The sequence below is a fragment of the Danaus plexippus genome, chromosome 14 (assembly GCF_018135715.1).
Source record: "Danaus plexippus chromosome 14, MEX_DaPlex, whole genome shotgun sequence".
Taxonomy (NCBI): Eukaryota; Metazoa; Arthropoda; class Insecta; order Lepidoptera; family Nymphalidae; genus Danaus; species Danaus plexippus.
The window spans coordinates 8,221,073-8,248,208 of record NC_083546.1 but is presented as its reverse complement, the minus strand read 5'-3'; the positions used below and the strand labels follow the sequence as shown (position 1 = coordinate 8,248,208).

The window sequence follows — 27,136 nt, the reverse complement described above, 5'->3', positions numbered from 1 at the left end:
TACACATTATAGTTCGCTAATTCATTAAAACTGATTTGTGATTTATATATTATATTATATTATATATAATATTGATTTGTCTGTGATGCTACAAGTTATCCTAAACACTCTTAAAGGCAAAGACAAATAAGTCTAAAGGGTGGGAATGTTGTTGCTTCAATAGGAGTGTATATTGTGACGATAAATAAGTAATGATAATGTTTCATCTTGTTACTTATCTTCTAACAACAACATTTTTATTCGTTACATCTAGTCTTATGTTGCAAACAGCAGACGTAATATAAAATCAGTTACCCATAAAAAATATTTATGAAATATTTCCTGATAACGGTTTGATTTCAAAAGTAATTTTTCATTTATTTGAAATGATAAATGGCTACCTTTCAAAACAAAAACAAACATTGCTCGTAGGCGCTCCAGGGCTCAAATAATTTCGCGGTCCATATTTTATTTTCTTCCATGAGCTATACTTATTGCTATAAATGTCCTTTATTCTCTGTTTTGTTAGGATGTATGAGTACTTTTTAATTCCTACATGACATAGTGTCACCTGATAGCTTCTCCCCAAATTCTCTGTCTCCTTTGCACAAGCCCCATGTGTTCTGTTTTTATTCAATCTATACATATATGTAAACAATTCCATCCAAATGGTTTCGAGAGTTTTTTGGTAAAACTTTCATCCTTTCACTGTAACGACTTGAATATTTTTCCCAAAAGCATTGTACTAGATTATTTAAAGTAATGGTCAGAGTCGTGTGTGTGTGTGTGTGTGTGTGTGTGTGTGTGTGTGTCAGGTCGGCGGAGGTCCTAGTAATATTTGTCAGTTTTTGTTATCATGTAATTAGGTCGGGTCGTGTGACAGTGAGATATTTGACAGCCAGTTGTTCGTTAGTTTTTCCCGAAACATAGGGATTTATTCAGATGTCGCTTTCGGTTTTTATATTAATACATTCACGTCATATATTCGAGTACTATACATTATGGTGAAAATATTTATATTTCCGTTAATGTACCACAACACTTTATTAAGTACCTACTACAGAATTAGTCTGAAAGGAACGTATATCGGCTTTTGTACCTAATAAAAAATGTTTTTAGAGCTATTAGGTGCAATATATAGTGGTTTAATATTTAATAAAAGCCCACTTTATATGTAAATTTACTTTTAAAACTAATACAGATTACATTAATTTCTTTATAAAACAATGTTTTCTTGACAAGACCAAAATGTCTCATTAAAAATGTTCATATATTTATATATTATACATTTTCCCGTCGGGTTACCAAACTTCAAATATAATTCTTTTATGGTGGCATTTTGAATATTATGTAACAGATTAAAAAAGATTAATTTCAGACTTCGAGATATAGGTGATTGCTAAATCAAGAGGAAATATTTGCTGACCACTGTATCACCGACCTAACAATGAGTGATATAATGACTATACCATCGACGGCGGATGGAAGTCGGAAACATGTTTTCAATAATTTATTATAACTTTCATCTACAACTCCTGACAAAGACAAAGTGTCCTCAACTTTATAATGGAAGTAAATAAAATATAAAGCTCTTTAAAGAATCCAGTGATCGATCAATTAGAACCGTCATTTATATTTGGAACGTGAATAATATAATAAGAGACGAATAAAATTATTCAAAGGACCGAATGTAGCCAACATAAAAAATATATTTAAATTTCTTTATTTCAATGATTCCGTACTTCCTTCAACAAGCGACGAGTGACTGACGAGCGTCACTTGACGAACACAGAGAGAAGTGTAAGAAAGACTTTAAGGAAATTTAAGGATCGACGCGACTTATTGAGATGGGCGGAATGGACTTCAAGAAATTATTTATAAATTGACGAAGTGTGCTCGCAGTTAATTATTGTCAACTTGAGTCAATGCTCGAGGACTTTGAATCCGACTTTCTTATATGATGAAAAGGTCACAATGATTTACATATATTTTTTGAATTCTGTACCCTTCATTAGTTTGTAGCAAAACGACTCAACCAATTTGGCGAAACTTTATTGCGATATAGGTTAGTAGGAAAATTTCCCCCGTCCCCGGCGGTTCGTCACCTTGCCACGGTGTGTTTTACCATATCGTAAAGGCCTAGGGTGATATCTCAGTCTGAGACTGGTCTGGTTGCAGCTCTGCAGTCTTTTCTGACACTTTTTTGTTTACTAGTGTGTCTCATTGGCTTTGGAGGAGTATAGCGGCTTCGATCTAAAATGTCGCCGAGATGTACATATATTTTATTCTTTATAATGGTGTTCTAAATTTCTTCTCCTTTCGATAGGCGAGAGGCTATCTGAGTGGTGAGTGAATTTTAGGGACTTGCCTTAATCAGTCAGCCTGACAGGGACAGCCAAAAGGAGACCGAACACTCCTCAGAACATATTGGTCTGCTTGTATTAATTCCCCCACTTTCCAATATAAGCGTCACCCGGATTGAGGACTTCACCTTGGCTCAACCCGTGGGTGTAGTATGGAGAAATGAAAACTAAAAACCCAAAAGGCGTAGTGGCGGTTTTGGGTGCTGTTGTAGACTCGTCCGCGGAAAAAATTGATGATGAAGTAATCATCATCATGCCAGGCAATCCGCCTCAGTTAAACATAAGCCTCGAGCCCTTTGATCTGACCGAGATCCAGCCGCATGTATCAGGTCATCGGTTCATCTTAATGGTGACCTACCCACGCCACGCTTCCCATTTTACAACTTTTGTCACTCTTAGGCCGTTGGTTTTCAAGCACATTTTAAATAAGAAATTCTATAAAATTATTTTAGCACCAAAGATGAACGAACTAAAATTAACGATGCGTAAGTTAAGAAATTTAATAGTAGCTCACTTTAAATATCTGTCACTTCAAGTAATATTTTAATTGTAAATCGTATTTTAAAATACACGCACAAAACGATAAGAGCATTTCATGTGCTGAGTGCTTCATCCCACGGTCTGTGAACTATGAAAAGTGAATTAATTAAAGATTTTCATTTAAAATTAAACGTGATACAGTCGTTCATGAACAAGTGTTTCAATGACTCTTTCAATAATTAATAATATCACATTGTTTTAAAATATGTTGTTAAAAATTTTAAAATACGTCCCTCTTCATTGTTGCGATGAATATATCCAAGGTTTATTCGTATACTAGCTCTTGCCGACGGTCACACTCGCATTATAGAATGTAAAAGTTTACTATTTTCATATTTATACAAATTCATTGATTTACAACAGTTTTTTTTCTGAGAACAGATTATAATTTCTGCGACCGAAACCTAAATATTTTACAGATATATTTTTTTTCTTTGTTGTCATAAACTCCAAGGCCTCGTTAAAGCATCAATCAAGTCACCACTCGTTCTAATGATAAAAATGACAGTTTTGTTACTTAAACAATAAGTATTTAAATACATCAATAAGAAATAGGTTGGTCGTGGATTTGTACGCGGCAGAAGTGGGAGCGAGAGGTACAACGGCTAAATCTCACTATAACCTACTAAAAAACTCGGGCCTGCCGAGAACGGACATCAGTTCATTCTTGGAACGTGCGTCGAAGGCAGCCCTAGTACGCGACGAGGATGAAGAGGGAAAAAAGCGTTTGACCTGCACGGTGAATCCATTGAATGCTAAGAGGTTTCGTCCCTTCATTTTATTTAAACATTTACAAAAAAATTTAAAGCAAGCATAATCTTAAGTACCAAGATATCTTATTTTATTTTAATCTCTTAAGATTCAAGTATTAACAATAGAAACAGAACTAAATGTCGTTATTTAAATAAATGTTAAATGTGCCTCTCCTTGAATGATCAGTCATACGACGGGCGAGTCTCAGTCTCCCTTAATAGAAATTCCACATTCTCATTTTAATATTTTTTAGTTGACTTTTTTAAATACATACTTCGTTTTTATTTACAACGTGTTCAATGCCAGTGTTTCACTTCGCTTAGTTGAAATAATAAAAGGCTTATAAGCATAATCCAAAGAAAGACGTTATAGAAATAAATTTACTTGAAAAGACGTATTCATATTTCAAATCATGAAAAAAATTTTATTCAAGAGTATGAAATTATGAAGTGGTTTCAAACAACATCTATATGTACCTAACTGTGAAAATCATGTCAGCTTAAGCTGGAGATGTGAGAATGTTACTCAAATCATAATCCGTGGGATTTAAAGACGTGTCATTATTCTCTGTTTAAAGACATAACATACTAACTTAGAGGAGAAAGAAAAACATAAAACATAATGTGCATTCCGATCACGAGTTAGTAGATTATAAAAATAACAGTAAATTTATAATAAAAATTATATGATAATTTCAAATTTGAATGGTGAACAATGAATTCCTTTGGAACAAGTTTCAAAACAAGTTAACTCAGTAACAACGAAGTTTGTCACAACTTGCTGCTTGTCAAATATTCGTTTCGCAAATTATAACACAACAATATACATCTTCATTTATATTAATTACAAGTCCTTCAACAATTCATTGTTTACGACATCATCGTAAACTTTCAATGTCAAGCATGACGTACAGACGTACATTAAACGTTGCCCAAAAATATTATACACCTAATGTGAAAGGACGGCAGTGAAGATCGCCGTACACGTATAACTACATACTTAAATTTTTTAAAAAAAGAAGATTAAACATTTAATTGCGAAAAAAAGCCAAAGAAGTCTTCTTCAAAGATAATTATTTAGAGGTCACTAACGAACTCACTAAGAATAAGTTCGTTGTAAATTTGTACGCGGTAGAAGTAACATAACAGCCAAATCTCTCTACAACCTGCTAAAAGACTTGGGCCTGCCAAGAACAAACATCAGTTCATTCTTGGAACGTGCGTCGAAGGGAGCCTTAGTAGATTCATTTCAAATTTGGTTAGGTAGAGAGAGGAGCTTGGACGGTGGAGGTGAGCGTTTAACGCGCGTTAGATAGGGACCCCTTAAACCTATACTCGGGTCGTAAGTCCCACGCACCGTTGAAGCTCCTCTCCTTGAAACGATGGTCCCGGCACCCGCTCTGTGAATCCATGGAATGCTGAGAGGTTTCGTGTCAATATTTTTTATTATTACGAGAGTTTCTAATGAGCTGATTAGTAACTAGATCACTCCGCACATGTTATAGTCTCTCAAAATTACTTTTTCTCTTGAAACCGTCTTAACAACGCGGGGTCACTCAGGTCTCGGAGATATTGAATATCTTTTTTATAATTCAAGAGGAAATTCGTTTTTTCTTTCTCATTCAAGTGACTCTTTAAGCAGTTACAGAAATGACTAAATTATACAAAAGTTCAAACGCTTCTTAAATGTTGAATTTTGATTCACAAAAAATTTCAGGAACACTTAAAACTTAACAGCTTCCTTGAATAAATATAATTATTGTATCTACTTTTTCAGTTTTACTCCGAAAATCAATGTACTATTGAGATGATTCTTAAATGATACGCTACAAAGCAGTCATTAGGTATATTGCAGCCCGACGTCTGTATTACCTTTACTTAATATATAATATTTATATCTTTGTTTATCACACAATCTCATGTTTGATGACATGTCCTTACCTCTGAGGCGATGTTATCAGCACGTAATACAACATGTTTCAACAAAACCAATAAGTGACACTACTTTTGTTTTATAAATGAAATTTGTAACAAAAGTTCTTACAAATATTTACGGACTATTATTTTATTAAGATAACCGTAATAGAGTTATTTAATTACATTTATTTTTATATAGTTTAGTATAGTTATGCCTTCTTTTAGGCGTCTCTAAGAAATAAGAATATTGTCACATAAAACATTTGAAATTAATATTGGATAAACTCTTGTATCAGATTCGTTTGGTTATTTTGATTATAGCCAACGCTTCTTTTTCATTACCTTCTAAACAAGCTTCCGTTTCTTTTTGTTGTGTCTGTCGTATCCACTGGCTCACTATATGTCTCTATACAGTTATTTATAACTAATACAGTTTGTATATATCGTCGTAGTTGCTGACTGCTGCTGACTCAATGAACGCCTTAACCTTTTATTCGGAGAGCAAGTTTACACTCATAAAACAGCACCGTGTCTGATGTGTAATTTTAGATAATATTTTCAATTCTTCATTTAAAATTATGAAAATTCACGAAGGAGAGGCATTTTACCGATGACATGAATAATGAATATGCCAGGAAAAAAACAATGTGAGAAGCTACACGTCAAGTCATTGTTCTAAAAACTTATATGTGACGTGAGTGAAGTTCAAAATGACCCGAGTTAAGAAACAAGAGTTAACAAACAGACAACAGGATGTATTGTGTCGTCACATCCTGTTGTTGTACTGTTGTAAAATGTAATATAACGTAACTCTCAGATAATGAATAAATTTATTTTTCCCTTTCATTTTAGTATTTTTTTCTGAAAATATTCAATGAAATGTCTCAAGAGACCATTTCCCTGATGAGATTTTCTCATTCTCGAATCAACATTTCGAGCTCGTCTTTTGGACGATTTTTGATTGACGTATTATTGTTAGGGATTCTCCTCCAGCACTTTTTGTTATTAAAAAACGTTTTGCAAACATAAAATTTATCAAAATTATGTAACATTATTTTTATTTGCCAATATGTTTAAATTTAAAGCTGACAAAATTACTACAAAATATCTCTTTTACATTTACCTTAACGACTTCAATGAAGGAGATATATTTTATTGAAAACAAAAATTGTCCCGTCACTTGTATTAAATGTGTGACATTAAAATTATGATCGATTAATAACAAATCAATAACTTTTCTTCAAATTTTGTTTGTAATTTCTTAATTGTGCAACCAAAACTAATCTATATTATTGTGGTAAGAAACTTTTGAAAATTACAAATATCTTCGATACACTTCATTCTTCAATATTTAAATAATGTGCCAACTTGATGCGAGTGATAATTTTGAAAACGAAAACTAAAAAAATTGACACAAAATGTGCAGGATGAGAACGGGTCTGAATACTTTCACATTTGGATAATCGACTTGCTCTCATTTCAGTCTTTTTTGACATCGAAAAAATATTAGATTCATTTACAGTTTAATAATTATAAACGACAAAAAGAGACAGAAACCAAACACACATATGTACATATTGAAATATAGTATGTACATATATCGTGGACGTAAAGGCTTCCTCGGACTCGTTACATGTTTCCCTCTCATTGAAAGTTCCGCCTATTAAAACGAAAATTCCTCGGCCACACCGCACTCCCAGAGCAATCTACAGAGACCTCGGTAACATCTAGTCTAGAGCGAGCACTGAGCATTACCTCGACCAGTCTGTGTGTGTCTAAAAGGCAATATAATACTTGTTACAAGCAATCAAATGCGACAAAAATAATTATTACTCAAAATATACAAGAACATGAGTCATGAAACAACGCTAAACAAATAACTATTTGGTAATTTTTATACTACGCCTAAAAGTAATTATGACTATTAAGACATATATGTTTTGTGTGACACAATTTATGTTGGAAATCAAATAATAACCTCATTAAGTTTAAAAAAATACTGGCGCAGTCACGGGGACAGTTTAGTGAAATGATATTAATTTTAACAATGAAATAAATACTGATACAAAAACTTCCTAATGAAGGAATATTAAATAATTGCAAACATTATAAAGCTACTGTCATTTTATTCTGAAGTTAAGAAAAATTCTTTAATGGTTTAGAAGCAGAGTCGGAATTTATGTTAAATACTTTTCCTCAACACAAAGCAAATTAAAACGATGTCCTTTATTGAGAAATTGTATGTTTATGTCCAATAAATGTTAGAATCCATTCTGATCGCGTCTCGCTCTGAACTAAGGTTTATAAAGAAACTCGTCTCACCCAACAAGTTTAACTTCACGGACACTTAATTCCCAAACATCTCAAAGCTTTAATTAACTGAATAAATCTCTTAATCCGAGCAAAAACTGCTGAACTACAATGTGGCGTCCATCCAGCGTGACCCCTGACCTCATTAAGAAACTATTTAACGAATGTCTCGAGTTGAATTGACACAAGCTCATCGTTAAGAGACATAGTTTATATAATATATAAGTGGATGAAACGAATCTTTTTGAATTTATAAAGTTACATTATTCATTAACAAAACGCTCGCCTTCAAACGGATGATGGAGTTTTTTTCCGGATACATTCATTCCTGACGCTATGCCTTTGTTTTCATTTGGTAACAAACCTGGGTATTATAAAATGAATTAGATTTCAACGTGCAGTTATAATAAAGATTATTTTTCATCAAAAAATGTATAATACGGAAAACAAATTCCGAGTCCCATCATAATTGGTCTTTAACTAACAAACGTTCTCTCTTGTTTATACTTATAATATTCATCTGTCATCACTAAAGTCGTATAATTGATTTAAATGTGTTCAATATATTTCAATATTCAGTATTAATGAAAGACGCAATAGTTAGGAACTTCAATTAAATATTCACAAACGAAATAAAATAAATAAATTGGCAAAAAAAGATAAATGTACGTTGACCGAAACGAAAATAATAAGAAAACTACAGGAAATCCGAATAAAAACATCAAAATAGAAAGTTAAGTATTTACTTTAAAAGAAGTGAGGTAAACCATCGCAGCTACTGTTAGTCAAGGACACAAAAACAACTTCATGTTTAATCAAACTACCATCGAAATGTAAGTTCTGAAACATGATGTTTAAAGAGTATCAACTGTTTTTATATGAACACGATGCGAGTGAACGGGATTGATCTTGTTGCTCATATAATAAATGCAATCATTCAGGTGAGAGACGCGTGTTTAAAACCGGCCACAGGGATTATTAACATCACTCAACACAGTATAAACACAAAAATAGTATAGGCTACTTTCACAGAAATGATATGATTAAAATATGCCAAGCACTAGACTTTAACCCGTTCTCCAGGGCCCGGTTTAATACGACATTTTTTGTTCATGATTGTTTGATATTAAATAATAGTTAAGTAAAATTTAATTGAATCATTTTGTGTTACCTCAGATCGTTATAGTTCCGTCCTTTCTTTGTCGTCACGTCGTTAGAACTTTGTCGAGGAAACTGCCGCGGTAAGCGACTAATTACTGATATTAGATCGAAGCTCAGATCTATTTGTTCGGTCTAGACGGGAAATTAACTCGTAATTTTTATGCATTACATACATATAGCACCAATTCAACTAAACGTAGATAATATTATCACGCATTGAAGACTAAAGCTTTGTCTTTTTAGCAACACTAAAGTATAATATTTAAGTACTTTGTTTAAAACATTAATCAAGTCTCGATTAATCACTTCACGTGCCGTCTCGTCATATTTTTCATTCTTCATTAATAAAATGTCCTTATTTCAGTAGATACTTGCTCGTAGTTTGACTTGCCAGTTGCCAGTCTCTAAAAACTCCAAATTATGTGGAAGCCGTCGTCCGTATTTTTTATTTAGTATCTATTATGGAACAGTGTATACCCTCGATGCTAAATAATAAAAAAGCTTTCTGGAGTTCTCAATATTTTTATTTGATCACGCTTTAGTGACCTGAGTCGTAAGAAACCTTTTTACTGATGAGATTCCCTCGTTCACAATGACGTCAGAGTCTCTCTAAAGATCTTAACAAAACATGCATCATATGCTTACATGATCCACTTTATCTGATTGTAATAAATTAAATAGCAATTTTTTATTATCATTTTGACTTTCGTGACGACACATTCATCTAGGTCTTAGTGCGGTTAAGTAGAATATATTGAAAACTAAATAAAACTGTGTAGATAAAGCTTAGAGTGAACATTTTATAACATCGCCTCATTTTTTTTAGTCCAATATCTTTTTCTTCATCTATCGCATGTCGTATTACATCCCGCCAGGGATTAGTTTTGCAGTGGAAAGGAAGGCCAATACGACGGCGCAATTTTATTCTTACTAATTAGTTGACGTTAGGTACGTTAAAGTACTTTAAGTTATTTGCGTATTTCTATAAGTTGTCTGTTGTATTGTGTTTGATTGTGTAGACTGTAGATAGTGTGTGTACTCAGCACGCGGACTGCAATCAGCATGCATGTCTTGTATACTATTGATGTTCTATCATCATGAGCATGTTTCTCGAGCTCCTAGTTGTCTCCTAATATATTATATCATTGATTTTTTTCAACTATGTACATAACCATTCGCCAAACAAAAAGCTCATATAAAAAGTCTCGGGTAACTTCAGCCAGGCGCCGCCTGCTCAGTCTCTAACTTTTCGATGGTAATAACCTAATGTCTTAATAGTAAGTGCAGCGTATAACTTTCAGCTTCATTTAAATCTGTACTAATGACTTACCTCGGGTACTTTTCTTAATGTTATGTGAATTTAACGGTTTAAAGTCTCGTATGTTTCCACTTTCCAGAGCGGAACTAGTTACACTAAGTTAAATACTTATGATTATAATAAGTTTTGATGCAACACCTCCAGTGGCTCGGTGTTAAGTAACAAGTGTGTTATTCTGCGGATAACATCTGTAATAATCCGTACACGAGTCGTTATTTCAGGTTAGTCGTATTTATGTCTGCCTGTTACTTGTTAGATATTAAAGGTAGTTTTAACTGTCTCACTCCCACGATACAGAAAATGTGTAAATAAATATTTTTCGCATTTACTTCAAGGTTTATTACATCACGTTATTGTCCGATTTCGAATTGTTTGCAGTAACCGTGACCAGGCGCAGGCTAGACGGAAGAAAATCTGAAAATCTAATTTCTGAAGTGTTTACGAAAGTTTAAAATATTATAGAAAATTAAATATTATTGAAAATGTCCTGAAACAGACGCTCAGGTCATTCATATAGGCGAAGGAAATGAGCATCTCACTGTATGTGAGGTTCCTGTGATATATTACTGTTAATAATCTGAATGAACATCTTAATATAAGAATATTCTTCAGCGAAATGTATTTGGTTCCATTATTACATTGTATCATTACGACCTGCATATTAAACCTTTATATAAAAGTTACTCTTGAGTTGTGTGAGCGGCGCTGGCGAAGCAGACACGCACAATGTTACATATTTGATAAATCAGTTATTACACGATTCAATTGTCAGAGCAAGTTTGTTCAAATCCAACACGGTGTAACATCCAGTGACGCGTCCGCGCGTTACGACGCGTGAAACAACTTACAAGTTCACAGTTTAATTCTCAAACGGAAGGCTAGTAGCTGTATCATGTGACACATACATATACAGTCTTTATTATGTTAGATAATATTACTTAAATTTTAATGATATAAAGTATATCTTATCCGATTATTAGCGAAATAAATACAAAATGACTCATAAGTAAATGAAAAATAATTATTGGAGCAGAAACTTATTAAATGTTAAATTCAAATAAGATCATAAGTTTGGAATATGTCTAATTTGGGAGTTCGGAGATTTATTTGTCCTCTAATATCTCATATGCGTCAACTGACAAGTCACTGACAAGTCCGTGACGGCCTCACTTCATCTCACACGCTGCAGGTGACTAGAGTTAGAGTGAAGAATAAATGTAATTTATTTCATTTTTATTCTATTTCCCTTATCGGTACTACTCATAGAATAGAAATTTTGGGACTGAAATATTGAGGACAGCGACATCTATGAAATATTCATCGAAGTTACTAAAGCTACTCTTTTGTAATAATACCCATAAAAGTCTATAGATGGCAGGACGACATCTAATGTGTATACCCAAACAAAAATACAAGTTCCTATAAAGCAACTGTCCAGAATTATATAAATATTATGGTTTAAAGTGGTTTTTTAATATTTTTTATAGTATATTTTTTGTTATCGGTTTAAGATTTTATAGACTCACATGTAACTGATCAAATATATATTAAGATCTTGTCATATTTAATATTTTTTGTTACATATTATATTATTATTAAATAATAATCAAACACCAAAGGATGCTAATTCTAAATAGAGAAAACCACTTTAAAAGTTCATATAATTAAAATATGTATACTATTAACTATATTTTGTAGATAAATTAGATTTGACTGATCGTTTTATGTGAAACTCAAAATTTCCAAATAGAATTGAAAAAATATCTAAACCAAAAATATTTACACGTAATTAAGATAACCAATCGCCAACGTCCATACCACGTTGAATACACCGGTTCTCGTCCGATCACCGAAGTTAAGCAACGTCGGGCGCGGTCAGTACTTGGATGGGTGACCGCCTGGGAACACCGCGTGATGTTGGCTTTTTGATGATATTCTTTTAATATTCAGTTTTCCTTTATTTTTTTAAATATTTATTATTCAGTTTAACTTCTAGCGACGCACTGTAACTAAACTTAAACTATTGCAATTAGGCAATCCTTCAACAATTCAGCGACTATATTTTCATCGTTAAAAGCTTTGCATCTTGGTAAATATTTTGTTTGTTATAGAACTTCCTTAAGTTCGCTGCATATCTTTATTTTCAAATAAAGAATTACTTATTTCCAAGTGCGAATATTATTTTATTTATGTTTTAGCAAATCTCATTTTAGGAGTCATTAGATAATGAATCACTTCCTTTTTTCAATTCTGAGCAAGAGCCAAGAGGTTTATAATAAAATGATAGTGAAAATAAACTTTATTTTCATTTCAGTTAACGGACACAGGAAGCGGAAGACTTGTTTTATGTGATGGACGGATGGAAATAATGAATTCTGCAAAAGGTTACTGAATCTTTTGACTACGGATGGGTTGGAACATCCTGGTAGCAGGCTGTATCGTCCGACTTAACACGGCTTGCAACAAATACTACCTAATACCTATATCGAATATTCGGCGAGTCCTGAGTCCTGTCCGAATAGCCGAATACTATACAAACGAATTTTAACGCCATACATGTACAGAAGTGATTTTTTTAACTCTTTCGTCTAATGTACTCACCTAAAAAAGTTTAAAAGATGAAAAGAACTTCCTAAAAATGCAGAAACATTAATCTATCTGCACCATAACTTCTCCCTTCTAAATTTTGGTTATGAAAATATTTTAAATGCAAAGAATAAATTCTTTTTTTTATTATATAACAGGCGAGAAACGAACAAACGGCCTACCAGATGGGAGGCCGTCACCGTCAACCATGGACATCCTCAACACAGGGGATGTTACCGGTTGCGGATACGTTGCCGGCCTCGGTCGTTGAGGTAGTAGGAAAGGGTGGGAACAGGGAAAGGCAAACGGCTCTCTCACTCATCGGACGAAACGCAGCCATTAAAGAACACGTTACGCCGATTGTCTGTAAGAGGGTGGTACTTCCCCGGTCGAGCCAACCCATGTTCGAGCTGTTGTTACTTGACATTGTAAAACTTGTAAACTTCTTAACTTTTCTATTATAAAAGATCAAAGAAGAAGAGAGAAGATGTACCCGTTTCATGTATCAATGACTACTTGAATGCTCATATGAAATATGAAAAGACTAGTGGGTATATGTACATTATAGGTAATGAATCAACTATTTCTTAACTTACCAATTGTCTCCCTGCTACAAAATATATTACTTAAGTATTCTATTACTTAATAAATAGCATTTAGATATTCGGTATTCACTATTCTCCTGAATATAACAGATTCAGCCGAATACCGAATAGTAACCGCATAGTCCATACAAATTACAAACCGTACTATGCATATATGCCGTACGATAATATATTAATGTTATTCTATACTAATGCTCTCAACAGCTACAATAACCTAATTATAATATGATATACAATTTATACAACTTTATATTCGTGAACTACTTGTATAATATTGTGAAATAAATGTTTCTTCCCTTCACTGTTACTTGATACATCTCCTCCGCTGTCAGTGTAGTTTCTTAATATTAATTGTCCAAAAAAATGTGGAACGCTTCACGATTTTGCGTGTCATCCTTGCGCAGGGGCCATGCTAATCTTCTCTGTATCGTTCCAATTTTAGTATATGTACTGCCGAAGCGAGTACATCAGTGAGAGTTCAAAAATGATATATATAGTCGCTAGAGTATAAAATACTATCAGCGTGATTTAGAATTAAAGGAACAAAAAATAAAATATAGCTTATAGTTTGAAATTAATTTGTATATAATTATATAAGAAAACATTGATTTAGCATTTTGATATCTACAACTAAACTTTTAATTTTAAATACTTCAATAAAAACAGTGTTTTCAGTAATAATTGTTGACATGACTTGCATGGCGCCATCTAGTTTACAAAGTAATAGTTATAAACAAACCAATAGTTGTACCTTTATTTCTAATATGTTATCAGCGAATACAATTTTCTCTAAATTCGTTAGTTTTTAGTAGTCGTAAATTATAATTAAAGTTTAGTAAAAACTTTTACTAGAAATTTAAACATTGACTGCACTTCCAATGTTTAAGCGACATCTAGCGGATTCTTGTGATACTATGATACCGCGGTCACAGCCAATGAACACATTTAATTTTAAATAACGTTGGAGTAGAAAATATACAGATGGCACTGTTGAGAAAAATATTTTTTATATTCATACTTACAAGTTGCGGATTATAAGTTATACGTTATTGTTAACAACAATACAAATACATCAAGTCACAATACAAATATATATTTCAAATAACACACAGTTAATTGTATCACCTCCCACTGTGTATATTTAGTGTAAGAATAACTTGTGAAACTAAACGCCGTGTGTATAAATAATAATATCCATTAAAATGGTTCGTTGTTTTCTTTTAATGAACTGATGAAGAATAAAACATATGAGCTTTTAATAGTCATATTATATTAATATTGGGAAACTGATAAAATAATAATATTCTATTATAATAGTTAACTATTAGTACTAAAATAAAAGCAGTGAAATGATATTCGCACTTGGAAATAAGTAATTCTTTATTTGAAAATAAAGATATGCAGCGAACTTAAGGAAGTTCTATAACAAACAAAATATTTACCAAGATGCAAAGCTTTTAACGATAAAACTATAGTCGCTGAATTGTTGAAGGATTACTTAATTGTAATAGTTTAAGTTTAGTTACAGTGCGTCGCTAGAAGTTAAACTGAATAATAAATATTTTAAAAAATAAAGGAAAACTGAATATTAAAAGAATATCATCAAAAAGCCAACATCACGCGGTGTTCCCAGGCGGTCACCCATCCAAGTACTGACCGCGCCCGACGTTGCTTAACTTCGGTGATCGGACGAGAACCGGTGTATTCAACGTGGTATGGACGTTGGCATTTATGTAATCTATTTTATATATCATATTAAAAACTTTTAATTAACATAACAACTTACGTAAGATTCGGAAGACAAACATTAAAAAATATGATTGTCATATAATTCTATAACTTTTAATAAGAAATCAAACTCGTCTTTGCACGGATGAAGGCCATACCTATTATAAAAAAAAGAAATCAAACTTGTGTTTAACTAACTATCATCTAAAAGAACACCAATCACGTATTTAGACAAAACTAATATACTTACAGAATAAGAACACCTTAAACGACTTACATTAAATTAAAAAAAAACACAAGTCTTATAACTTACAACAACTACTCTCCCGCGCAGAAATTAACAAGCAAATTTCTTATGTCACCAATGCGAGCATCGATGTCACTTTGGTGGCGTTCCGGAGTTTTTAAGGTTGGCTTTAAATTACGTGTGTTCCCTAAAAGTATATTAATTTTTCCCTGTACCCAATTATGAAGCCCACAAGACAACTTCACTGTCAAAATTCAAAAACAGGTAAGACATTACAATTACCTGACAAGTACTGTACAGGTAACACATAAGACATATATCTTTTTTGATATTTATATTGTATCTTTAACTCGATAAAAATATATTCTATAACAGCTATAAAGGCAGTGAATATTAAGAAATGAAAAAACTCCATGGAAAAGAAACTCACAAAGAAATATATCAATAGATATTTCATGAGAGCTATGATTTATAACAATCGTGTCGTAGAAAAAATGGAACGAAATCAGTGAAGCCTTAGCGCCTCGATATAATTTTTGTTTCTCATGTTTCTGACGGCCGCGTCCTGTGCCTGATGCGGACCTAATCAAATACACTACAATTATGTTTATATTAGGGATGTTGTAACACGGCACGCGCACTATATTGATATCATAATTAAAGGGCACGAGCCGCCCTCGTAGATTATTGTCTATATTTATATTATCAAAACAAACACTAACAATAACTAACACTCATTATATATTAAATATATTCTGTTGCTGACATCGAAACTATAAAGATTATTGTTCCAAAAAAAAAAAAACTAGATGGTCGTAATAAGAAAAAAATAACGTTTACAATATCTTAAAACGTTTTTAGAATAAAATTAAGTGAACATGCAGTTAGAAACATGTTTTTGTCATGTGATATAACCGAAATTTAAAAGCTTCAGACCATGCTCGTGTATTTGTAAGTCTATTTAAAGCTTGTAATATTTTCAAGTTTTGAAAAATGTACTTGCATCGGCAATTAATGTGTGTAGCTCCTAACATTGTAACACTAAAGATGAACATGGATGGTCTCGCGCCAACACGCGCATCAAACGATTTTAACATAATTGAATATAAAATGATTTATTTTCTTAAATTTTAATTCGTTTTGACGTAAAGTTGTGAAACAAGTGCCTGTTTAATACCAAATGCATGTGATTCTGTTCAAGAGAATCCTGTCTTATATTCGTATAATAAAGTACACAGTATGTACTATTTGACTTTTTTATTTATTTCGCTAACATTACCTCGTCGGCCTTTGGACGAATACAAAAAAAATCTTTTATATTTTTTATTAAAGACTTACCCTATTTGCTCTAAATTCTGATGATAAAGATTATATAATTATCGCCATGATTATGTTTTTGAAGATTTAGTGACGTAGTTTAAAGATATAACATCCGATATAATAAGAGTAAAACTTTCTCATTACATTAAAAACGTCCCTCCCTCACCGTCGAGGGCCGAGGGCCGGTTTAAGTTTGTTTTTATCGATATCCATGATATGATGCACTATTTAATCGACAATTTCACAGCAGCAGGTGTAATAACTCAACCGTTCAGAATGGCGCGGGCGGTACATTTTATTAACTTTCACACATTTTTAATGGAATTCATATATAATAATAGATTCCGGGAACAATTGAACTTTTATTCATACATTAATTATCCGCTTACATAATACAGGATAACTTTTTGTAATTTTCGAGAGTAAATTATATATATATATTTAGTTATTTGTCTGAAAGTCTGTGTAACGAGATAATAAATCTTAATAAGTACATACCTATATAGAGCAAAGAATGTACGTGTACTCATGTGACAGTATCCTCGGGGTTGGTAAATATTTAAAGTCTCTGTCAGGACATCAAATTTAATTTGTGAGGTCCGCAAATGTTTTATCTGAGGTCCGGCCGCGGCTGAATAATGTAGTAAGGTGCTCCTTTTATTTGATACCTCTATATACGTAAATACACGGGACACTCTTAAAATGTATTTATTATATTTGTATTAAACTCATTGTATTTCTAAAACTCTTCAGTTATACAGATATAGAATTATAAATAATTAATTGTTTATCTGTGCCTTACATTATGTAGGAAGTAGACTAAATATTTACAGAATGATTAACAAGTTGAATAAAAAAAATTTAGAATTTTGTAATTTTTTTTTATTGACATCGGCTGAATACATTAAAACAGTTTTTATTATACTGTGGCAGATGTTTTTTGAAAGTCCATCGGACAACACGTAAACAATTTAACACAACATTAAGTCTATCGTGACATTGGAAATTGACTTTAATACTGATATGAAAACTGAATAGGTGTAGTATTATTTATTGGAAATTAAACTCTATGAATGTATTATTCAATAGAAACGTTTGTTTTTTGTTATTTGTAACAGACGCCAACCGTTTGACACCAACGATGACCTCACTAAATATTCTCTAAATTCCAATTTTAAAACAAAAACATTAAAGCGACATCTTGTTTGTTTACTTTATAACAACTAAACTAAAATACAGTTAGAAACTAATTTAAATTTCAATTTATCAAGGATCAAACCCGATCGATTCGTTCCGCAAGCAAATGATATTGCATTGTACAGGGAATCTCATCCGAATGGACGCCATCTTTGTTAACATTATACCAAACAAATTTCTACTTTGTGATTGTCGTAGTAAGATACATATTTGTTAGTTTGCAAAAGATATTAAAAAAGAGCTGATACTAAATCCAATAAAGAAAATTAACCTTTAATAAAAGTGCTGTAAGTACTATAATTGATTGTATTAAACGATATTATAAATGACATACGTTTTGAAACCCGTGACCTATTAGCAGTGACAAAACATACGGTTGTCAGCGTGATATAGGATTTATTATGGGACATTGTTGTATTGTTTGTGACTCTTATTACAATTTCATAAGGACTACTATTACTGACATGTTGACCCTCTGTGTAGTTAATTGTTCGGTGACGTTGTGTATCAAATAATTAGAAGAAGCGTAACAAGGGCTTTGGTACTTTTATTTGTTGTTACAATGGCCCGTTTATTACTTTTATACATAATATGATTTAATTTTATTCAATTCGGTCGCATCTTTTCAGCCCTAACTATCATTTAGTCGGCACTTAAAATATATTTGCATTTTAATGTTTTAGGCTTGACATTTTTTCTAGCATAAAATAAATAAATTCGAATATTCCTATTAAATCGAAAGACGGTATATCGGTTCGTCAGCGTCAAAATTATTATTCGTCGATAAATTAATGGGAATAAAATTAATGGTGCAAATTATGAACAAATAAACTTTTCCCACCCCACTCGATAACTGACCGTGAAACTAATACAAATAAATCAAATCATCAACGAGAACACACTCCGCGCCAGTTCGAACGTAAAGAACGCACTTATGAAAAACAAATTCTAAATGATTTCCAAATTCAAATAGATACCAATGAAGTGCCGCGTGGCCTTCTATGGCTTTACCAGGTTTATGTTTACGATTATACAACAGATTGCTACCGAAGATTGAACCTTAATTCGTTTTAATAAGGAACAAATAAGATAGAACCAACTGAAAAAACAATTTTATTAAGCCACTGTCGTGGGTAGAGATCGGGAATTATACAAATTTATATTATCGCATTGTAATACGTGAATCATTTAAAAATGTATCTTACGCCCTTGTATTAAGATGCTGATACGATTTGACCAGTGTCGAGTGTGTTGGTTGATGTTTCGGGTGCAGTCGTCCGCGCGTCCCGCCATAGATAATAAATGCTTTCGACAAATAATTACGTTATTTGATTTTAAGATGGATGACGGTCGTTTGGCAAATATGGTCTCGTGGGATATTGTGGGGTTCAGACTTCAGATACATAGGAATATACATATAAAGAAAATATAATTGGACGATCGGATTATTGTTGTGTGGCGTCTTATGACGTTGTGGGTAATTAAATCACTTGTCTTAATAATTAAATAGAGTGAACATTATTATATTTTTATGAGACTTTTTCCGAATAAATTGATTAAGTGAGTTGCTTCAAATAAGACGAAGTTTGTGTAAACACCTTAAAAAAATACCAATAAGATTCTTTTGAGAGTTATTGACTATAATAATATATATACATATATTAGAATAATAATAATTAAATTATTATTTTCTTCAGAACGCATTATATAGCAACTTATTTGTCTTTTACATTATTTTTTTGTACTTATTTTTATATCTTCAAAGTTTACTCGATGTGATCGGAGAATGCGTTCGGAAACGTCTCATCCAGGAGACTCCTGTTATAATAATGATGTTACTGATTAATATAACATGGTGTTTGTTCCTTGAGGATTTGAAAACGTTTTAATACAAATATTTTAAGATCCCTCTTTTCATATATACCAAGTTGTTGTCTAACTGTCTTTATCTCATTTTAATTCTATATTGTAATGTAACCTATTTTAATTTCGCTAATAGACACTAAAATAGATGAGTTCCAACTTTACGCCTACCACATGTTTCAACCGCCACATTACATACGAAGCGTTAATAGTTTTTCATTTATAAATCTTATCACATTACAGTCTTGAAGTAGATTTAAGTTTATAGGATGGTAGACGGAAAACTGTTCGTAGGGAGTGTAACGGTGAACACGAATGGTAAGTAAACTGAATCGAAATATTTGTTCAACTTTTATTATTATATGAAATTATTATGTATTTAATAAAAATAGCTCAGTTGTATTAAATTTGTTTGTATTGTTTGTAATAAGTATTATAAAGGTTTTTGTTCCTAATTTTTTAATACAGTAACTACGTCGTCCCGATCCGGTCATAATACTAGGGAATATACGTTCTGTTATATTTTGAGATGTTTGTTATTCCTGTGAGTTTATTAAAACAGATTTTCTCTTATAAAGTATAAATAATTCAATAGAGTTGTAAAATGTTCAAAATACATTTCAAACGGACCCGGGCGGACAGATGTTTGTTTTTTAATTAATATAAACCGGGTTTAAATTTGAAGAATTTAATAATGTGTGCAGTATTGAATCGTCGCCGGTCCCCGGTGCTCGAGGGAGGTGATGACATTCTACGGGACCCTCGCATAGCGCATACCATAGAAACAAGATGTCCAATCATAAAAGTTTATTTGTACAACGAGCGGTAGATTTGTAAGAAAATATATTTGTATCGCATAAATTATTATTTACATATACTATGTTACACTAACAGGACGGGCGTAGTCCGTCTCCATGTTGAAGCGGTGTCCTCGTCAGGAGTACCTGGACAGGTTCTGTGCTTCACACGTGTCGTAGTCGGTGACCACGTCTATCTGTCCCTGCTCGTCGTCGCAGGAGGTGGAGCTCTTGGAGCAGGTTCCCTTGCTGCAGCAGCATCTCTTTCCTCTCCCCTCGTTAGCGAGCGGGGTCTCTTCTTTCTTGAGCTTGACGCGTCGGTTCTGGAACCATATCTTCACTTGTTTCTCTGACAGCTTCAGCCTGGAGGCGATCTCTATCCTCCTCAGTCTCGATAGGTACATGTTCATGGAGAACTCTCTCTCCAGCTCGAGGAGTTGTGTCCCCGTGAAAGCTGTTCTAATGCGTTTGCTCGAATCTTCTTTTAAGGGAAGCCGTTTTAGTTCTTTAGAGTATCCGGGTAGGAGTTCTTCGGGATGTCCGAGGGGCGGGCTCGGGGAGCCGTTCCGACTGTCGCTAGATAAAGACGGTGACCTCTGACCCTGGCTCTTGGATGGTGAAGTCGCGGTCGATTTGTAAGGATGGTGCAAGTACGGTGACACAGATTTCTTAGCTCTATTCACTAAACCAACCGTCTCCTGATCTTCGGTTTTGAAACCTTCGAAGGGGCGAGACTCGTGAGCGGGTCCAAAGAAGTCCGCCTGTCTTGGCAGCTGATGTAACATCGGGTAGCGGAAGTTCAATTGTTCCAGGAACGGTCGGAACAGGTCTGGCGCTCGCTGCTGCTGGAGGCCGAGAGACAGCAGGTTGATACTGCCTGGGTAAGGGTACGGGAGGAACTTCGGTCTCGTGTCCAAGTTGCCCAGGTTGTAGGTGAGATGGTCGCTCTTCATTTCTGTGTTGTTGTCTTTGGTGTCACTGATCAAGGCGTCCACTAGGAATGATCTCGACATGGTGCTCGTTCCCGGCCGGGGCTCGCCTCACGACTGATGACTGTCGACGAGATCTCCTCCACTAACAATTACAAAAACTACCCCCACTAAGCACCCCATTGTAAACAAACACAATGGCACTCACTCGACGCGTTTTGGCAATTATTTGGCCCGGCCCACCCTTTTGTCGGCGGCCCGTCGGCCCCAATGGTAGTTGAAAAAAAAATAGTATTTTTATGAATGGGTCGTTTTAGTAGCTATGAATAATATTGTATGGGGAGCTAACATCCCTTATATCTGTCTCATTAAATTCAATTTGGTTACTGTTTTAGATGCTTTTTAATTTTTCCCTATTGTTATTATAATCAAATGGATGCTGCGAGTGCAACGATCTTTAAGTCATTTTAGAGAAAAATTACTTCACTATTTTTTTTTTAATTTTTTCATTGTTTTTACAAAGTAATATAACAAACTATTCTTTATAATTTAATATAATGATAGTGAGTACATAAATATTTATTTTGATAGTTATGCTTTAATCACTTAGAAGACGAACTAAAGTCCGTGGAACTGTATTTATTATTCTGATAACGCGTATGTTATCTTTATGATGGACGGAGAAAGTACCAAAAGCATCGAATCCATCTACTCGAGTGTCCATTAATTAGATATGAATGCTTCATAATGCGGACCGTATGTGATGCGTTTCGATGCTCGTGGGGTGGTAGCTGTTCTACCGGCACAGCCAGTGGGTCTCAGAGCTCCCCCGGGCCCCGCCCCGAACACGACCGGTATGAAGTATTAAAGGGATCAAATTGTGAATCAATGCGTGTTATTATCATGTCAGAATTAATTTAAAAGCAACTCGCACGCTGACGGCTATATGATGCTAATGTCGCGTCTCTGGTGAACGGCTGGACGGCTTTCTTTGAGACTTATAACTTCATTTATACTCCGATCGTATTGTGGATGTGTGAACAGCTTACATTATTAACATATTGTTATAATATCGATCGGAATCATTATAAGTTAACATTGAACTCGCAGTACGTCTGTTTGATGATATCTTTGTTAACCGAAATCCAAATGGCCAATAGAAAAACGTTGCCAAAACTCTTTATGCTACACCCTCAATCATGTTTAATATTAAACAATGTACAAAAAGAGAATCCTTTCTTGCAGAACTATGTTTTCATTGTTGAACAAATATAAAAGACAAACATGATCGGCAACAATCTGAGATGGAGTGTAAAAAAACATTACGTTTACGATAATATTACTAATAATAGTCAGATATTCCCTGAGCTGGTTCATGATAAAGGGTTGGAATACACCCGGGTCTTGTGAGGGTGTAATTATTTGGATAATTGCCACAGACATGGAGCCGGGGAGCAGAGCAAGTCGGGAATCATCCGGGAATGATTTGATTATATCGATCTATCGATAATTATATCGATCTATTGTGTGTATGTTTTGATGCTTACTATATTTAGTAACTGTAATATTTTGTTATGTGTCCTGAGTAGTGAGTCGTGTTTCAGTCGCATGTCTGGTTTCCTCTGTCATGAGAAGACTCTCTGATGATGACGTGCAGATTGTGTTGGAATATAAATGTACAGTGATAAATGTATAAAATTTATTTAACAATGAAGATCATTTTGAATGCGTCGCTACCCTTTACATAGTATTCACTACGACGCGAACAGTTAACTGTATATATTTTATTCGTAGTTACGCGGTACATTTGAGTTTCATTTGTTTCAATATTTTATTCCAAACATAATGAACAACAATCTATTAATATTATATTTGTTTTATATTACTTTGTCAAACACAAAGGAAGTCTAGAGACGTGAAAGATCTCATTCCGAGCGAGTCGAAACTAATATTTTTCGAATGGTCAGCTCGAGTGTTCTCTGTATGGCTGCCTGTGTTATGGTCAGAACGGAAATGCTTTTAAAAGTTATTTAATGACCACCTGTGATCTTTTTGTTCTGCGGCTGTTCTTCTCGGTACACGTCTCTACGTCTCCCAGCAGGTCGCCTCGCGCCACACTGTCTACCATTCACTTGTTCGTCCAGGGACCGTCAATGAATATTCGACTTTTGTATTTCTGTTTCATTCATGACTCGAACTTATAATTTGTCTCTGAATGCCCTCGAGTCTTTTATTGATACCATTGTTAGTTGTTCCATAGATACTGTCGTCGTGAGTTTAATTTCATTAAGAGTTATCCTTACATCTCATATGTGATCGTTAAATTTCTTCGTTAATGTCCTTTTAGTGGCTGTGGAATAACGAGTCATTGGTAACGGTCTAAAAACTAAAAGTCACGTTTCAAATTGACATGCAGCTGATGGATGGATGGTGAACTTAAAAAAATTAATTCATTTTATTAACAAAAAAAAAAAAACTATTAGAATTAAATTATGTGTATGTAATAAGATGATCATCGTAAATGATCTCTAAGGATTTCTTTCTCCCTCCAGTTAGTCTAATGTCAATTCTTTCTTTTCTCATATAAATATCATCTTTTAAACCAGTACAATACCATTCCATATATGGCATAAGTTTACTTCACATTATTTTTAAGTGAAGACAATGTTTTCAACGAGTTCCTTGACCTGTTTTATTTTCATTTAGTTTGACAGCGTGTATATAATTTTAATGGTTTCCTCTGAGCGAGCAACAGTGAGCGATGTTAATAAAAATAGTTTCAATATAAATGCAATGTTGTATAAAGATCAATTACTGCCGCCCTCACGTCACAACGGGGAATGGAACCCGCTACCAGAGCACGTGTTCCTCTAAGGGGACCATCGTGTTATACCGTGGAAGACATTACACACATCATAATATTTTAATTAAAACATCCGTATTGTTTTGGATATTTTTTTAATATTAAATATGACATTGAAGGAAAACGTTTGTCCACGTTGTCATACCAAACTAACGTAAACCTGCCTTGCATGACAACAGCGATTGAGTATAAACAGACAGACTCTGAACGTTTGAATTGTAACTAACTCTAGATATACTTTCTTAGATATTGCTAACAATAAATTTTTCATTCGTCTCATTTTATTCAACACAATTTATCCCTAAATATTGATACGCGTAAGACGGTTTTCTTCTAAGCTAAATTAAAATTTTGCTAAATGTTAGTAATTTTAATTTCTACATTATGGTACCTATATATTTTCTATGAATTTAATAAATCCCTCACAAATGAAAAAAATTGTTCTCGTTCCGTCGGATGCTGCGTTCTATGGGATGATTTTCTTCATATAACGAAACTAAAATTAATGGCTACTACGCGTTTGTATTATTTTACTTATAACTACACAACCACACTATCATCTCGTCTGTCTGTGAACACGGTTGCTGTAAAGAAACCGAAATTTCGGAATGTTGTAAATATAATAAAAAACACGCGTAATATCTGAAAATCTAGTTTCTCATTGTGTTAATTGAAATAATCGGATACGTTTCATGTTAAATGAACTTAATATTATTATAAATGTATTACATATTGTTACGTCAGCGACGCTTCCACGACATTCAGAGGATTATCAGAGAAACGATCAATTTGCTCGTCAAATTCATTAACAGATTGAGATTTCTTGTAGAATTAAAATATCGGTCGGATGAACTCGAATTAATTGTATAGGCTACAACAAGAATCTGTTTTATTAAATAAAATGATAATGTTAATAAATTAATTTTAAAATATATTCAATTTTAAATGTAAGTATGACGAATGATCATAAAATTAAGCATTTTAATTAATACAAAATTAAAGAAGGAATCGCCTTTACAAGCAGATTTATTAGAGTAGAGGTGTATATAACGTAATGACTGGGACATATCACATTTAAACAGAAAAAATACGGCTTTAATTTTATAAAGTTACTTAGCTTAAAATTTTTCTTTTAGCCCATTATAAAATGAAACATAACAATAATCACCATGTATTAGAAGTGAGGTCATATAACGTTGGCGTGCTATTTTTATATGATTCTCGTCCGTTCCCACGAATAAAATACCTCGCTGAACGCTGTACCGGCACTCTGTCAGGTGAAGTGGCTTTTAACAGTTTGACAAACTATAGAGAGGCCTGTGGACTGCGCTCTGTGGTCCAAGTACGAGCGATATTACGGTTTGTGAGAGCCGATTCCATGTTACTGCAGGAACGCGTTGATTGTGTTGTTAAATAATGTACAGTGTCACCAACACTCGAGCCGTACACAATATATAAATAAATATACCGATTAAGAAACGAGTTTTGTCACTACAGTGATGTTTTGAATCTGTTCTTTCGTAACTTGCGCCGAGTCCCGTCCCTTGTACAATTTGAACCGCAAAACGTCATTCCATTGTATATAAAAATGTGGCATTATACTCTTTATTTGATTGTTAATTCATTGTTGTAACTATGAGCAGAGACGGTTGTTAGACTCGAGACGTTTCAAGAAACTACTACAGTAAAGGGCTTCATTACACGAGGAGTTAGCTGGAGTGCTCTCTTCATTAAATTAGAATGAACTGTTTTATAAACAGCCCTTATTGTGGTTTGACAAATTTTATTAAACCGGAAGTCAGGAAGTTGTGGAAATGTATGACGTCATTACATTGAGGAAAAATTTTAAATAGAGCGTCTATAAGATTTAAATATTTGATACGACCTTTTGTTAGAATTATACTCGTATCTTGTATTATGTTTGGTGTACCCGGGATACTCACATGATACAGCAAAACGAAAAAAATTAGTTAACTTTACTACACAAAAGGAGATAGGAATATAGAATGTAATAAAGACGTATTATTTATAGTAGGAGAAGAATCGTCTCGTGTAAAGGATTGAACGACAGATAAACCGCAGAGGAACCAAACATAGAAAAGATGATCAAATAAAGATAAAAAAGAAAGGAAACGAACGACGGATAAGGAATGCGAGTGTCAGCCCTCGGCGATAGTGTTACATGAAGAAATACTGACGATATAGCGACATTTATATATTAAAGCTCCAAAGATTATTGTAAAGAATTGATGTAAATATAAACCAATATAAACGATGATAACGGTCTAACTGTTCGTGTTGACGAAAACTAAATAAATCGCACTAAGTACAGGAAATGTAGTGATCGGCGAAGGCATAAGCAGTGGTACTATATATTTACGAAGAAGTGGAACAAACAAACATGTAATGTTTAAAAGTTAACTGAGCGAGTTAAGTTTAACTCAGCGATGTTATTATAACAACAAGTCTATTGTGTTAGGTTGACACATTAGTTACAGCGAACACGTGGCCGCGAGACGAAAGGTTCAGACGGGACGGAGAAATGTTCATTACAACGAAACATACATACATGTACAAAATAAATTGGAAAATTAATATTATAACATTTGTCTCGGACTCGTCTCAAAAATAATACGACGGAGTTTTCTATCGAAATAATGT

At 33.5% G+C, this 27,136-nt stretch overlaps 1 protein-coding gene and 3 non-coding genes across 4 annotated transcripts; 1 reads left to right on the top strand and 3 right to left on the bottom strand.

The window, feature by feature from the left end:
- The first annotated feature begins 12,144 nt into the window (after positions 1-12,144).
- Positions 12,145-12,263, top strand: LOC116769876 (5S ribosomal RNA). The gene has a single exon (XR_009752873.1). It is a non-coding gene; the product is annotated as a 5S ribosomal RNA (ribosomal RNA).
- Positions 12,264-13,890: 1,627 nt separating this feature from the next.
- Positions 13,891-13,997, bottom strand: LOC116769877 (U6 spliceosomal RNA). The gene has a single exon (XR_004353491.1). It is a non-coding gene; the product is annotated as a U6 spliceosomal RNA (small nuclear RNA).
- A 1,142-nt stretch (positions 13,998-15,139) lies between these two features.
- Positions 15,140-15,258, bottom strand: LOC116769875 (5S ribosomal RNA). The gene has a single exon (XR_004353490.1). It is a non-coding gene; the product is annotated as a 5S ribosomal RNA (ribosomal RNA).
- Positions 15,259-20,678: 5,420 nt separating this feature from the next.
- Positions 20,679-22,902, bottom strand: LOC116769521 (homeobox protein Hox-C5-like). The gene has a single exon (XM_032660642.2). The coding sequence runs from the start codon at positions 21,694-21,696 to the stop codon at positions 20,821-20,823; it is 876 nt and encodes a 291-aa protein (XP_032516533.2). The 5' UTR covers positions 21,697-22,902; the 3' UTR covers positions 20,679-20,820.
- Positions 22,903-27,136: the final 4,234 nt, after the last annotated feature.